Raw genomic sequence first — 15766 nt, 5'->3', positions numbered from 1 at the left:
GCACCCTAGGCACCCTAGGCACCCCGTCTATTTTTTGCCATTCTATAGTGTTTAAATACTTGTCATAGCACACAATGTTCATAATTCTGCCTTATTACCAGCTGTGGGATAACTTTTTGGTCAAGCAATCACTTTCTCATAATCTCACAATCACAGTTTCAGCCAAGCAATCACTTTCTCTGAGCTAGTGTCTCCGCCAGAGACCAGAGAATGTCGGGTTATTCAAAGCATTTCTCGGCGTAATAGGTTCAATGGGTAGCTTTTTATGTGATATAAAAAATTTTAATTGCCAAGACAAGTGACAATAAGACCGCTGCAAAATATCGATGCCATCTCCTTTTAGGTAAATCATCAAATCTCAAACAATACTTTTTGAAACTTAAATAAACCATTTAATTTAACAATAATTGCCAAATAATTTAGCGTCCTGTTCGGAACAAATTCTCGCGAATCAAAAGCTTTTTGTTCACAATGCGGTTAGGACATTTTTACTACTACTGCCGCGAAATTCATTTTTGCCACAGTCAAAAGCGGTTCCACTCATGACTTGAATGTGGTCACAGCCGAGATGCAATTGTTTATCCTATTTCAAATTTTAATTGGATTTTCTTAACACCCTTATTTTTCAGCGTTAAAGTTTTCACAAGACGAAATTAGCATGGCTTAGGAACGTCAACGAATCACAACTGCCAGATAATGGTTGAAAATTGCTTTCAGGCAAGGTCAGCCAATGAATCTTGGGGTTCACGTCATACTGCTGAGAACATAGAAGCTACTTTGTTTCAATTTACACGCTCATTCAACTTCGAATCTGGATTTTTACAGTTTTTATTTTTAGTCAGAGTTACTGCCACATCAGAATGATTCAATCAAAATTTACTTAAAATTATTTTGAGATTTATTGGTGCTTGAGAAAGAAATTTATTTTTCAGAGGGCATCACACTTTTTTTAAAGGGAGAGGGCAAATTGCGAATTATATGAAACATGTAAGTGATTATGGTAAAAATTTTGACGTTGTCGAGATTCAGATGGGACACGAGTCCGATGGTCCATGGCCTGGTTTAGCCACCAGCTTATCTTACTAAAATATTAAGAAATAAGTACTTATCAAAAATCTATAATTAGGAATAGGTCCATAGTCTGACTCGGAGGGGGGGGTGTAGAATGTTTTTGCCTAAGAGTGAGGCAAAACGAAAATTTGGCCATTCAATAGGGAGGGGGTGTCCTTCCATAACCAACTATTTACTTAGGTTTTTCCAAAAATACCTTGATATTTTTTTAATATACTTGAAGCACAAGTACTTAAAGGATTTTGCAACCCTGATTTTAGTATACTTGAAATAGGTTACGTCTTAAATAGTTGAACAAACTTACAGTTCGGCAGCAGCAGCTAGTTGTAATGCATCTCCAAAATACGTATAGAAGACGTAAAATAATAAATCTTCTTGATATCTATTTAACTTAATAGGAGCTAGTTTTTCCCTGAAAGAAAACATATTGTCTAAGCAATATAGTCACAATAAAAAAAATCCAATATTAAAACAATTTGAATCAAAATCACAAAATTATATGACTTCCAATTCCTATTGCAACCTATATAGTACGAAAACAGCCTGGGAATCAAAACACACTACAAGCTGAATAGCTTCGACTAATCTCTCCGCAGAATTGAGCAGCCTTTTTGTACTTCGTTAGTTTTTACACCTAATGCTGCTAAAAATATTGGCTATAGTTAAAATTTTTGCTAGAGGTCTGCGGGACATCTCAATCTAATTGGGATGGCTAATTGTTTTAACTCCAGACCAACATCAAAATTGACCTTTGTATAGTAGTTTTTTAAGGGGGCAGTGGCAACAGTCTTCTTCTGCTGCCCCTGAGAATAGTAGGAACAAATATTAATCCACTACTAGTAGATTTAGCCACCGTTCAGCCAATGGCTGTCCTGCCCAGTGACTGATTACGAGGTAGGGTATTTTGTGGAGTACACTGCCAGGATTGGATGGATTGAAACCAGTAATGTAAGCCAAACAAATCCCCAGGGGGATCAATCACCAGGATAATTGAAGCCTTGACTTTTGAGGAGCAAGCCAAGGCAAGAGAAAGAAGTTCCTTTGCTAGTTCTATTCCTGAGGATCAAGGGACTCCCCCCAACTATTCGAGAGACGAGTGCTGCCTGCCTAAATAAGTCTGATGCTGGTGGATGCGGTTTTTAGTATGGGGGGGAGACAATGGTGGACACTTTGGTACTACCAAGGAACGCAAGGGGACCAAGGAACACGTGACACAGTCCCTCTTCGATCCACCCATGACCATAGTTCAGGGTCCAATTGCACCCACAAGTTTTCCAACATGAAAAAGGCTACGAAAATGAAAGAAGATAAAGGCAATCCTTATCCAATCCAATGAAAACTTTTGTACGAAAATTCTCTCGAAACTTTGTGATTAGTATGTTAGGGTCCAGTGCGTTCAAAGCATTTCAGACATCTTTCTAAAACAAATCACTGTGGTGTTCTTTCGTTAGAATTTGGTTTACAAAAAAAAAAAAAAAAAAAAAAAAAAAAAAAAAAAAATCCGTTGTTCCGTTATTAAAAGTGTTGTTTCAAAGTATGAGTCCAGGACATTTGAATGGGCAAAAGTTTTACCCAAACTTAAGTAGAAAATTAACAACCAGATTACAAAATTGGGTGGCCAAAAATCAAAACAGCGGCCATCAAAAAATTGTAAGATAAAATTGTACCATTTCAGCATTTACTTACTTATTTTTGGCTCATGAAAAAAAAACACACTGGAGTAGAAACAGTAATGCAATGAAGCATCCATAGATGGTCAGAATTTGGCAGCAGTTAGAAAAAAAAAAATACTTTGTGCCGTAAGAAAAAAACCTGACTAAAAAGAGGATTTTGACTCCAATTAAGCTAAATATCACTGGCGGCATTGTGCCAAATTCAGATATTTTATCACTGTTAGAATCCAGGAGTTGAGCTTATTCATACAATTTACAGCGAGGCCCAGTTTTTTTTAAAAAGAGCCAAATTTTCAGAATTGTAAATTTTAAGGATCACCGTGCACGTTTTTAGATGAAGTATTTTACATTTTTCTATCCCACCACGTCCGAAATAAATTAACCATCTTCCTCTCCAGTTTAAGGTTAATTTTGTCTCAGGATAGGAGTTTATAATTTGGCTCCCTAATTCAGAAAAGGTGGTCCTTTTCTGAATTATAATTTGGCTCCCTAATAGGAGTTTATAATTTGGCTCCCTAACTGCAAAATAGAACATTTTAGTCCATTAAAAATAGGGTTTTAACCCGGCAATTTGCAGCAGAAATAGAGTACTAAGCGATGGAATTTGATGTGATTTTTCAGTCTCCCCGAGCTTTATTTAATAGGAAATGACCTACCTTTCAATCCAGAAAATATTACAGAAATTTAAATTCACGACCCCTCCCCCCCTTCTTTCCTCTTTTCCCTGAAAAAGGGGGTATTCATGCACGGCAAATTTTTAATATGTTATCAAGCAATTTTTTGAACATTTTGGTGCCAAAAACATTTCTGTTGCTCAAATGCCAAGGTTTGGCCTATTTTACGTTGTTTTACTCAACTATTTTCTTTTCCATTGGACATTTCCCGCTTTTGAGAAGGATCTGCTCAGAGGTTGTTGTTTATTTTACACAATAAAAAAGTTTGGAAAGTGTATCTTGACATAAAACCAGAATGGATGATGATTGGGATCTAAATTTTCCGTTTATTCAGATGTCTAGTAACAAAAAGTAAAAAAAGAGCTATTCTTTTACAGATATTAACACTTGAAACAGGAATGTCGTCTTTTCTCGGTAACAGCTAACTAATATATGGTTCGATACAGAAACGACGAAGCACTAGAAACTGAGTAAAAGAGAGAAGATAAAAATAAAATAAATTTTGAGTCAAACGTAATGTCATAGGCTTTTCAACTAAAGGCAGTTTTATTAATAAATATTACAACTCAAACTACTAACAACTCACCCCAGCACCAACTCGCCTGAGGCCAGCACAGCTACGCACGCTCCTCCTCCATCCCCATCTATTCAAAGGCTCCCTCTTTACACCCTCCCAGGAAGTTTACATTTCCTTTAAATCTTTCTTTATGACATTCTCCCGCCCCAGACGAGGACGACCTACTTTCCATTTAGCCCTAGACGGTTGGCCAAAAAGGACAATCTTCGGTAAACTGTCATTCTTCATCCACAGAGCTTGCCCTTGCGATCTCAACCTTTATTTCATTATAGCCATAGAAAGCAGGATTGAACCACATTTTTCGTACAGCCTACTGTTTGGAATACGGTCAGTTCGCCGGGTACCCAGAACAATCCGTAGACAATTTCTCTGGAAAACATCAACCAAATCTTCGTCCGCTTTTTGGAGGGCCCATGCTTCAGAGCCATATTTGACCACTGTCATCACTGTAGCTTCCAATTTTCTAATCTTGGTTTGCAGACTTATCTAGACTTATCTTTTTTTTTTTACCGTGAAAAAACACCCTGAGCCTTGGCTATTCTACTTTTAATATCTTCACTGCTCCCACAGTCTACTACTAAAGCTACCAAGGTAAGTGAAGCTTCCCACCTGATCAATCTTTTCGTTACCCAACGTCACCTTTCCATCTTCACTTATTCCTAGCATAGAGACTTAGTCTTCTTACCATTAATTTTCAAACCTATTCTAGCACAATGAACTCGCAAAACCTATAAAAGTTCATTCATTTTGCTCGGACTTTCATCTGAGATGCTTAAATCATCAGCATAGTCTAAGTCCAGGAGACTTTCCTCCCCATTTGATTCCGTGGTCTCCCATTGCCTTTCCTGTGCTCCTTAAGACAAAGTCCATCAAAATGATTCATATAAAGGGGGATAGAACAAAACCTTGCTTAATTCCTGATTTAATACAAAACCAGCTGCTAACCTAATTTCCTACCTTAAACCCAGCAGTTTTATTCTCGAACATAGCACTAATCGCTTTAATGCCTTTGTCTGGTACCATACAAGGATAAGACCTTTGCTAAAGCTATTCTATCAACAGATCGAACGCTTGCTCATAATCTATAAAACTGAGGACCAAAGGTGTTTGACAACTCAGGCACTTCTCAATTATCAGCCTAAGAGTGAAAACCGCACTGTTCTTCTCTTGTAACTTTGTCTTTAGCATCACTCAGTCAAAAAAAGTATCATGTTACTGAGTAATTTGCTACCTACATAGACCAGACTAAAGCCTCGATGATTACAACACTCACTCTTAACTCCTTTGTTATAAAGTGGTTTAATTAAGGTTTCCTAAAATCATTAGGTACTTCCCCTTTTTCAAGAATCTTATCCACAATCTTCAGTAACTTATTTCTAACCTCAGAGCGACCATATTTAAGAAACTCATTTACCACCCTATCAACATCTAGACCCTTATTATTTTTTATCCTTTCAGTACTGTCGCTAATTCTTCCTCACAAAATAAATCTTCCTTCACATCCAAGATATCACAAACTTTTTCATTTTCCTCAATATCTTTCCCTGTAACTCTCTCCTGATTTAGCACATTCTCAAAAATATTCTGCCCATCTCTCTTTAACTCCTCCCTTATCACTAACTGGGGCAAGTCCGGATTGACTACTCCCTCTCAATTTATTAGCATACCAGGATAATATTTTACTATTATGCTGTCTAGCTGCATCTTCCAGATCCTCGGCAATTTTATCCATAGCCTCCACTTCACACCTCCTTAGTTTATATTTTAATGCTTTCTCTACTTTCTTTACATTCCTTTTGTTTTCACATGATCTATCACTCAAATAATTCTTAAGGAAGCCCCTTCTCCTCTCTATTAAACATAAAGCTTTTTCACTAATATTCCTAGCTACAGTCCTAATTTTCCTCCCTAAGACACTATCAGCAACTTCACAAATTGTTTTTTCAAAAATTATTGCCACCATCCTCCACATTGTCAATATTAGATTGACAATAACTATTAAATAAGTTCGTATTACCGAATAAAACATAAAAATGTTAGAATGATAATAAAAAAGAAGAAAAAAGAAGTAAAAGACAAAACTAAACCGAACCAAATATTCAGACAAAAAAGATATACATTTAAGTTCATAGAACTAAACTGAAGAAACAGTAATTCTGACGAAGCAATTTACATAAAACTATCGGCCATGCCGAAGCGACAAGATTGGCTCAGCTATCCCATATTTATGGTTAATCATACAATTACATTAAGAATTGAAATTCTTAGCTAAAACTTTGAAGATTAAAAAAAAGAAGGTACACATCATTTTTCTTTTTACGTTCGTCTCCATGAACAGTACATACTAAATACATGAGTTATGGGAGCGTATTGTGTGTGAATAGGAAAATTCCTCATCACTTTATTATATTATTGCAAATAATACACGTTTTTCAGAATCCACTGAAAAATATCGCCACATAAAGATAATGGATTATCCAAAAATTATGCTTTCACCAAAATATACATTTTATAATAGCATAGAAATTTATAACGAGCATTTTAGTTGAACGTAAAAATTGTTTATACAAGTAGGATTTATCTACTTGTACATTATTTTTTTTACAAACTTTTCTAGCCTACAATTGGGATACCTAGGTTCTAGAAATGGGAAAAAGGTTAATTCAGACATAAATTGAAACTCGGATTTTCAAGTAACGAAAGAGACTGCACGACAGCAAGGTAATATTCCCTGTTATTTTGTATCACAAAACAATTGGGGTCGAAAATGATCCAAAATAGAAAATTAGAAGACAACCAACCAGTTCCAAAATATGAACATCTTTGTTCGAAACCTACAGTCCCTAATGACACAGATTTAAGGAGGGCCATCCCGCTCCAAAACATATACGAATTGAAAACAAATTGAAAGATTATTGCACACAGTAATTTGAAGCGTATTCAATTTTAGGGTAGGGAAATAAATTTTGGGGTAGGAAAAGTGCATTAAATTTAAGGTCGGTAAACAATTCTGGGATGAGGTGGAGTCTTAAAAAGTGCAAAATATAAACGTACAATTTTCTAAATATTTGTGAAATTCAAGGCAATTACACAATAACACATTTTCTTATGAAGGGACATATTTCGATTAAAATTAAATATCTTTGTTAGCGGGGTGGGGTGGGGGTACATTTTAATCACTGAGAAATAATTTGAAGGCCTAATGAAACATTAAACCCACATGCAAACCTCCAAACAGCAGAGATGCGTAGAAGGCGTCCTCTAGAATCAGAAAATGTCAAAACAGCTTCTTCTTAATAAATTTGAAAAATATAATCTAGAGTCAACTTTCCTGGACATTTCAAACCCCAGCCCCAATAATGCTGTTCTTATTCATCAGATTAATTTGAAAAAGATACAAATTTGCGCCCTCTAATCACCCTTAATCTATATGAATTTTAATAGGAAAACTAACGCTGTTCTTTAGGGAGTGGCAGCTGCATTTAGGATTTTGGGCAATAAAGAGAAGATTATAGTCATGTACTCACTTCTATAGAGGGGCAGGGGCATTAGAGCAATCCCCTAAGATCATAATCTGACGGACAAAGCCTCATCCCCTTCACCAGCCAAATTTAGCAGTACATTTTTATTCAAGGGTAAGCATATCGAACCAACAATTGTAAGGAAATCTAAATTTTAAAGTTGCGTGGAAATCTAAGTATACAAATGCGTGGACTAATACTATTATATTGGCCAAAAAAATAGTTAAGGATATGAGAAATCACCCAAATTGTGTAGAAGCTAAGTTAATACTTAGAACTTAGAATTCCTTACAGAATTCCAGAAATCTAGCAAATGTTGAGAGTTTTAAAATGTTTTTTAAATGTTGTTTTATTTTGGGTGTAAGGATTGATCGATTGCAGTCTGTAATTAACGTCACCTTTGAGACGTCACCGATTTGGTAAAAATATATTTTTTAAGATATAGATGGGCAATTTTGTTCTTTTTTCAATAAAAGTACCAAAAAAGCCTTTTTTCAACGGAAAAAAGGTGTGAATTAAGTTTTAACAGGAAAATGGATGGGACCGCAATCCACTACAGTTTTACACTATTTTAATACTGGCATCCCTTTATGTTTAGGATAATTTTTGCTTAGCTTAAGTTTTAACAGGAAAATGGATGAGACCGCAATCCACTACAGTTTTACACTATTTTAATACTGGCATCCCTTTATGTTTAGGATAATTTTTGCTTAGCTTAAGTTTTAACAGGAAAATGAATGCCATCGCAATGCACTATAGTTTTACACTATTTTAATACTGGCATCCCTTTATGTTTAGGATAATTTCTGCTTAGCTTACAGGAAAATGGATGGCATCGCAATGCACTATAGTTTTACACAATTTTAATTCTGGCATCCCTTTATGTTTAGGATAATTTCTGCTTAGCTTAAGTTTTAACAGTTGCCCTTTACCTTAATATGAAACAAACTTTTTTTCAAACAACAAAAACAAAAAGAACAATAGGGAATTCTTTTCGTAAGACGGTGAAGATAATTTGAATGAATATTTCGGCTTTGTGTCCAAGGGCCGTCCTCAGCAAGACGAAAATATATAAAAGAAGAAAGACTCACAACAATATGTGACCAATAAAATTGAAATTTTATTCAATTCATTCATTCAAATTATCTTCACTGTCTTACGAAAAGAATTTCCTACTGTTCTTTTTGTTTTTGTTGTTTGTGATGGAAAGGCAGTGTGGTCTTCGTCGCTATTTTTATTAAAGTTTTTTTCTTATTCAGTAAAGTACAATTTAAACTCCCAACCTTTGGGGAGGCCATTACAACGTATCTAAAACGATGTACTTTCATCTGAAACTTTTTCTTCTTATTTAAACACTACATTCTTCTCATATTTAGAATGATTCCTGCTCGATTTAATTATTTACGTTACCCTTTACCTTCATTTGAAACAAAAAATTTCTATTATTAAGTAAAGCACAAATCAAACTCCAGTCTTAAGAGTGGCAGTCCGGTGTAAGAAGGCTACAAAATGAAGCCCTCCCCCCACCCAAAAAAAAAAAATAATTAAATATCATGATAACAAGCTCGTAGCATACATCTCTACTAGAAAAAAAGTCCGTTTGTATTTACGGGTTTTTAGATGACCTTTCCTCCAATCGGGCAAGATCAGAAGCAGATCAGGACTTCAGCCATCGCAATTGGACCTCGCCAATAAGTCACATCGTATATCTACTATTGATTATGGCATTTTCATGAAAATTTTATGGCCCATTAATTTAGGGGTGCTTCGCACACATCATAAATTCTAAAACTTAGTTCTATTATTATTATTTATTGATTATGTATCCTTTGTTTATTTTATAATTATTTTATATTAATTTATTTTATTTTAAAATTATTATTTTTTTATTTATTACTCATTACTTATTATTTATAAATTACATTCCTGTTAGAGTTTAACCTGTTAATTCCAGTAATATCCAAGTTATATCTTAGCCAGAAGAGGGGAGAAATGGGGTTAAGGAGGTAAAAAACCATTTATATTCCGGACAAGTCTTATTCCTTTTAAAATCATACTATACAGCCATTAAAAAATACTTGCTTTTGATTTCACTTTGCATTTTTTTGCTTTCCTGTATGAAAGAAAGTTTTCCCATTAATTGATGGGACTGTTGTAAAACGCAAATTACAATGATAATATATAAGTAAATCAAAATTTAAACTTCAGCAAAATAAACATTATTTCTGAAAACATATTCTTATATTTCAAAGCTTTGATAAAAAAAAATTAAGCTCATGTTTATTTAATTATGTAGAGCTTCTTAGTTTTTCATACAAATAAAGTTTCTTGGGCATGAATATAATCCATCAAAGTGAAAGTTCTTGTAGCAAAAACTTTACTGGGTTTGTTGGGAACCAATATATTTACTATACAACCATACCTACGCACCAATAGGATAGAAAAGGGGGGGGGCTATTTTCATCTAGAAAAAAGAATAACAGCTGGTTAAAAAAGCCCGCTCAGTGAGGAAATTAGAAAGATTGGGCCATAAACAGAGCCTTTTTTCAGTGTTGGACGACCCCCCCCCGATACAAGCCTAAACAAATTTCGGAGAAGTATATAATAACTGACATAGCTTCATAATTAGAAGGAACCTTTAGCAAGGTAGCCAAAGGGGGCAAGTGAAAGAAAATACCCGTCATGTATGATGTTTATATAAAAGGAATTTAAATTTATATACAAAGGGTATAGGTAACTTACAAGGGAACTGGCGCTAGCGTCCACGAAAAAAACTATACACATCATTTAGCATTTGTTTTTTTTTAGCGTAATAAAAAGGAAAAATTGGTTTAATCGTTAGAATTAGTCTAGTAATAAGTGTCTGATCTCTGTTTCTGAAAGGCAAACGATTACAAAGGTTGAAAAAAGCAAAGAGACACCAAAAACCAGATGGTGTTTTTTTTTTACTTGCTTGACGATTTCAATGACGTGTTTGGCAGCCTGCAATTCGATAAAAGTGTTGATGAAAATTAATATCCAGGGTCACTGGACGTCTTAATAATGAGTTTGATACTAAAAAGCGCGAACAAGGAAACGGGTTGGACTCCCTACTCCAATGGAGAGAAAAAAAGGATAACATTCACGTCTTTTCACACCGAGCTATTTATAACTCAAGTTTTGTTTAACTCCAGAACAGAAGCAAGTAAATTTATGAAAAACTGGGACATCTTTCGTCCTTTTTTTGCTATCCTACTAAAAAAAGAAAAAAAAACACTCAAAATTTATAAACATCCCATTGCTATAGAATTTAAAAGGTAAGTAAGAAAAATTTTTATTCTTAGACAAGGCGTTGTACTAGGGGACTAAAGGGGACTTATTTACATGTACGAGCGAAGAATAAACGTTCGGTTGATACCATATTTCTTAAATTGTGTTAAGAAGTGAGCATTTTTTAATTTAAAAAATTCAAAAAACTGCACTGATGTTTGAAGCTTCTAATTTTTTACAGCTTAGGCAAAATTGACAATATCATTTCACAACGGCAAGTTTCATAACTGATTATTTATTTTCAATGGAACAACAGGTTTCAAGTTTTTCTTTCAAAAAATCTAAAAAAAAATACAAAACATGTGTGAGCAATCTAAAGCTCATCATATTCAATAGTCCTATAGATTGTGGGCATTTTACAACTTAAATCCTCACCATTTTGGCTAAAGTTATTAAATTGAACTTTTCCTTAATTTTTATACCTTCCGCTTGCATATTTCTTGAAATACTAAATACCCAAAACATAAATAACAGGGGCAGAACAATAAAAAAGATCCCCAGAAAAATGTTAGTGAAGATTATTTTTCTTTTTAATCAGAGGATAGATGTTGATTATGAAGTAAAGCCTCGTCATGATTGACATCATTCACCCTGTCAGCAGTAGGGCCAGCTTCGATCGGAGAGCCTATCATCGCCTTCGAAACTTTTGAAGGCTGTACAAAACTGATCCAACAAGAAAAGTTACTGTCGGCAGTGTAAAAGATGTCAATCAAGACGAGGCTTAACACTTGAAACAATTATCTCATTTAGGCGAATTATTAGAGTATAATTAGATCAATTGAGGAACTCCCATTTTTCATTGATATCTGAATTAGAGGATCAAAAATATACCTGATAAATGAGTTGGTTAGGTATTCTGGTGGGACATGGTAATCAATATCTTGTGGTCTACACGGTGTTTCAGCCCAGGGACCACCAAAATTTGGGTATAAGTTTTCAGGAGAATTCAAATTTAACCCTAATGTTGTTAAATCAGATCCAAGCGCCAACGCAACCAGGTTAGGGTCTGTTTCTGCCACTCGAATGAAAGTTAATAAACCGACCATGCCAAACTGATCACCGACCATTCGCGCTGGTATGTTTGTGACTTTTCCTAAAAAGAAAAGAAGTACATTAAATATACCCAATGAAATATTTTACTCGAAGGTACGAGCTAGGACGAAACATCAACATACACCGATGTGTCGGCGTTGCTTAGCCCAATGTTTGACAAACAAAATATTGCAAAAAAAAATTCTTTTCTTGAGAGCTATAAGATGAATAAAATTTACTAAATTTAAGACATTCCCGAAAAAAAATAAAGCAATGGATAATATTAGAAAAAAAAACATAATCAAATGAAAACAAGAACGAAATGATAATCGTATCAATTAGTGTCCTCAAAACTGATCCCCAAGGCACTAAAGATGATTTTAAGAAACTCTACTTTTGTAACAAGATTTAGTAAACGCATCTACTGCCTAACAAAAAAAAACATTAAAAAACGTATCAAAAATTTGATAGAATTGAAATCTAGCTACCTGGTTGCAAAGCAAACTAATGTCAGCAAAGCGTTTTTATCATTACTTATTTTCTCTGTATATATGGCCTTTATCTCTGTGGGAAATAGTCTCGTATCTAGAATATTGGAGTATTTATCAAATATAGAAACAGAAATAAGCAAATGTTTTTAGAAATAACAGAATTTAGAAACAAAGCAATTTAACTAACTCATCTACAATTTCCAATATTACAAAAACCAAAACTAGAAAATAATAAAAGGCCAATGGGGGGAGAGATATTAGGGGACAAAGATTTTGACGGTACGAATCTAGTTTCGTCATTGCAAAATACAAACATTCTTCTCCAACTGATATATCTGAGCGATCACTCAAATTAGTTAAAAGGGCTGTCATTTTTTTGCACATAATTTAGTTGAGGTTCCTGTTTACTGTTGGCAAAGTTTACATTTTAAACAAATCACTATAAATTTATAGATATGAAATCTGGCAAAACGGTTGCTATGTAAATAAATTAGTGTCGGTAAAGCTTTTCCCATTACTTCTCAGGACCTTTATCTTCGTGAGAACTTTTGCCCTTTGAAGTAATGATGTTAAGCAAAATAAGCGTATTTCATCATATTCGTCTATTGACAGTCAGGGTTGTCACCCCTAGTAATATATATCACTATTTGTAGTGATTTTTTATATTGGCTAAGCAGAAAAAATCCCTAAATCAATCAAATATAGTGATTTTTTTTCTCATCAGGTGGCAACCCTACTGACAGAGCTAAGGATGTTGAAATCTAGACAATAAGTACAGAGTGTTATATTTTTCTAAATTATTTTAGATTGTTTCTAAGTAGGGCATACGATCCTAAGTAATTGAGAATCGGCATTTCAGAATACAAAACTAAACAGGAAATGGAGATATACCTTTTATATTAACACTTGCAAAGTTTATACATTTAGAGTAGATATCAACAATAACGATACTAAAGAAAAATCTCAGTAAATTGACATTTCTTTTTTTAAGTACCCCATATTTTCAACGCTGAAGTTGCCAAAAACTAAGATAATTGCGTGGGATTTCTTAGTTCACCAATTCTTTCAAACAATACCCTTCTCAAATTCATTTGCGCCTAATTATGGCACAAATGACTTTTCTCGTTTACATATTTGAAGTATTTGTACAGTGAATGCAAGCATTAGTCTTATATAATTGAGCCTGTCGAAGCAAGTCGATGAGAATGGGTCAAGCAGCACTAATAACAAACACAACACAATAACAAACACAAAAACGAACGAATAAAAAACGAACTACCAGACAAACGTGCAACAAGATCATTAAGAAACAGCAGTCCATGAATCTATCTAAAAGTAACTTTTCCCACTTTTTTATAAACGGAAAACTAGGTTGAATATGAGTGCCATCAAAGTTAATAGGTTTCTTTTGTTATTAATGTGATTTTGTTTTTGACTGGTAAATATGCACTTTTCAACGTAATTTAGCTAGGATGAAAGTGAATACATCACTTGATGCCTTTTTTATGATCTATCAGAGTGCAATATTCGCTTCAGGGGAAAACTACAAAGGCCCAAAACAGCCCATAGTTACCAACAGTTTAAAAATACATTTCTAATTAATTAATTTCATTTTAATCGTTTTTAATTTTGTTAAAAAGTGAATTTGAAGGTCACGTCAAAGATAAATATGCCGTTTTCAACATGATTTAGTTAGCATGAGAGTGGATACATCACTTGATGACTTTTTGATACTCTTTCATAATTCAATAATGGCTTCTGAGGGGAAATTACACTTTTAGCCCTTAACAGACTAACAAGGCTCAAAACAGCCCATAATAAACAAGGTTTTAGAAATGTGCTTCTAAGAAAACTGGCTGAAGACCAAAAATTACCTTATTTAATATATGATTATTATTTTCCTTAGTCTTAATAGTAAAACGTTATTATGAAAACAATTTTACGTAATTTACGTAATTTGACAAATTTTTCGATAATCTTATTCTGAAAAAAATATTAAAAATAATTTTTTGAGTAGATGACAAAAATGCTTCCATTTTTTTGTTTAGTTTTTGCTTGTTTGTTGTTTGCTTAGTTTTTCTGCTTAATGATATTAGAAAAAGGATATTTTTGCTTGATGATATTTTTGTAAAATTTTGTGTGATATTTTTATCAAATGATTGATTTCTCAAATCCCCATTACAACCTCTGGTATGTTGGCAGCACAGGAATAAGTGTACGTATTGTTTTTTATTTTGTCAATAAATCAAGTCAAGCGTGAAACTTAAAAAATAGTCAAAAACCCCACAAAATGACGTCAGCTTGACTGGGACGTCATTTTCGAAGGGTTTCAGGTTCTTTTCAGTTCCTACAAATTTGTTTTCGAAACAACATCTTACTATTAAGACTAAAGAAAATCAAAAAATTACCATTCCTGAAGCAGCTAAAAATGGCAATTCGACAGAATTTATTAGAAACAGGTTTTTAAAAGTTTGGTAACTACACACTGTTTTACCTTTAGAGCCTCATTAAGGACTGAGAATGGAATTTACCCCAGAAGCAATTAAAAATCATGAAAGAGCACAAAAAAGGCATCAAGTGATTTTTTTTTAATCCAAAACTTAAAACACAAATAAAAACTTTGAAAAACATCAAATGTGTTTTTATGCACCTATGTTCTGCTTTTACGAGTTGGAAAAACATTTGAGAGGGGAGGGGGGGGGTCAAATCTCTTAGCCTCTTCCCAGAATACGGCTTTGTTTAGGCGTTTATCCGTGAGGGCTTCTCTCCCATTACTTTCTTTAAAAAGACAAAATCCCAGATAAGACCTGAAAAAAGACACGGATTTTTTACTGGCAAAACAAAGCCAAAAAAAGAAGGAAGTTCTTTGAGCAAAAAAGAGACATTCATTTTATTAAGATTCAACTACAAAAAGAAGTTACAAAAATTTTCTGAATAAAGCAATATTTGTCAAAAAGATATTTTATGTACGGGAACACAAATGATGCCGAATTGTTTTTGCTATCAGGACAAATTGAAATTTTTAATGGTATTATAATTAGTTCTACATCGTTTTAGGGTTGGCCATGTTGTAAAATTTTGTTTTCTCAAGCTTCAATTTTCCGAAGAAAATATTTTTTTTTTATTTTACTTTTTGATGCATTAGAAGATAAAGGCTTGAAAAAAAAATCACACTTAAAAAAATTTGAAAAGACAAGCACTTTTTTAGGCCAATGATCCTCACAAATGACATTAAAAAAAGAAGCTAAAAGCCAAGATATTCATGCTGCCGAGTCGTATTCACATAGCATCCGTTTGCGAAGTATCCAATATCCTCAGTTTTCATAAGATGATATTGATTTCTAATTTAACAGAAAGGGCCCACAATCCATGACAGAGTCTTTCAAGAGACCACCATACAGAAAGTATCAAAGACACG

The 15766-nt window shown here is 33.9% G+C and overlaps 1 protein-coding gene across 1 annotated transcript in view; it reads right to left on the bottom strand.

The window, feature by feature from the left end:
* Window positions 1-15766, bottom strand: part of Rga (CCR4-NOT transcription complex subunit regena) — a 77033-nt gene that overhangs the window by 8228 nt on the left and 53039 nt on the right. Inside the window, exons 5-6 of the mRNA XM_089102820.1 lie at window positions 11657-11918; window positions 1376-1483 (exon numbers count right to left, since the gene is read on the bottom strand). Coding sequence (XP_088958946.1) covers window positions 1376-1483; window positions 11657-11918 — 370 coding nt within the window. The remainder of the gene's footprint in view (window positions 1-1375; window positions 1484-11656; window positions 11919-15766) is intronic.

This window comes from Artemia sp. Qi Xiang Cuo, chromosome 16 (assembly GCF_049724085.1).
Source record: "Artemia sp. Qi Xiang Cuo chromosome 16, ASM4972408v1, whole genome shotgun sequence".
NCBI classification, from domain to species: Eukaryota; Metazoa; Arthropoda; class Branchiopoda; order Anostraca; family Artemiidae; genus Artemia; species Artemia sp. Qi Xiang Cuo.
This window is presented reverse-complemented; position numbering and strand designations above follow the sequence as displayed.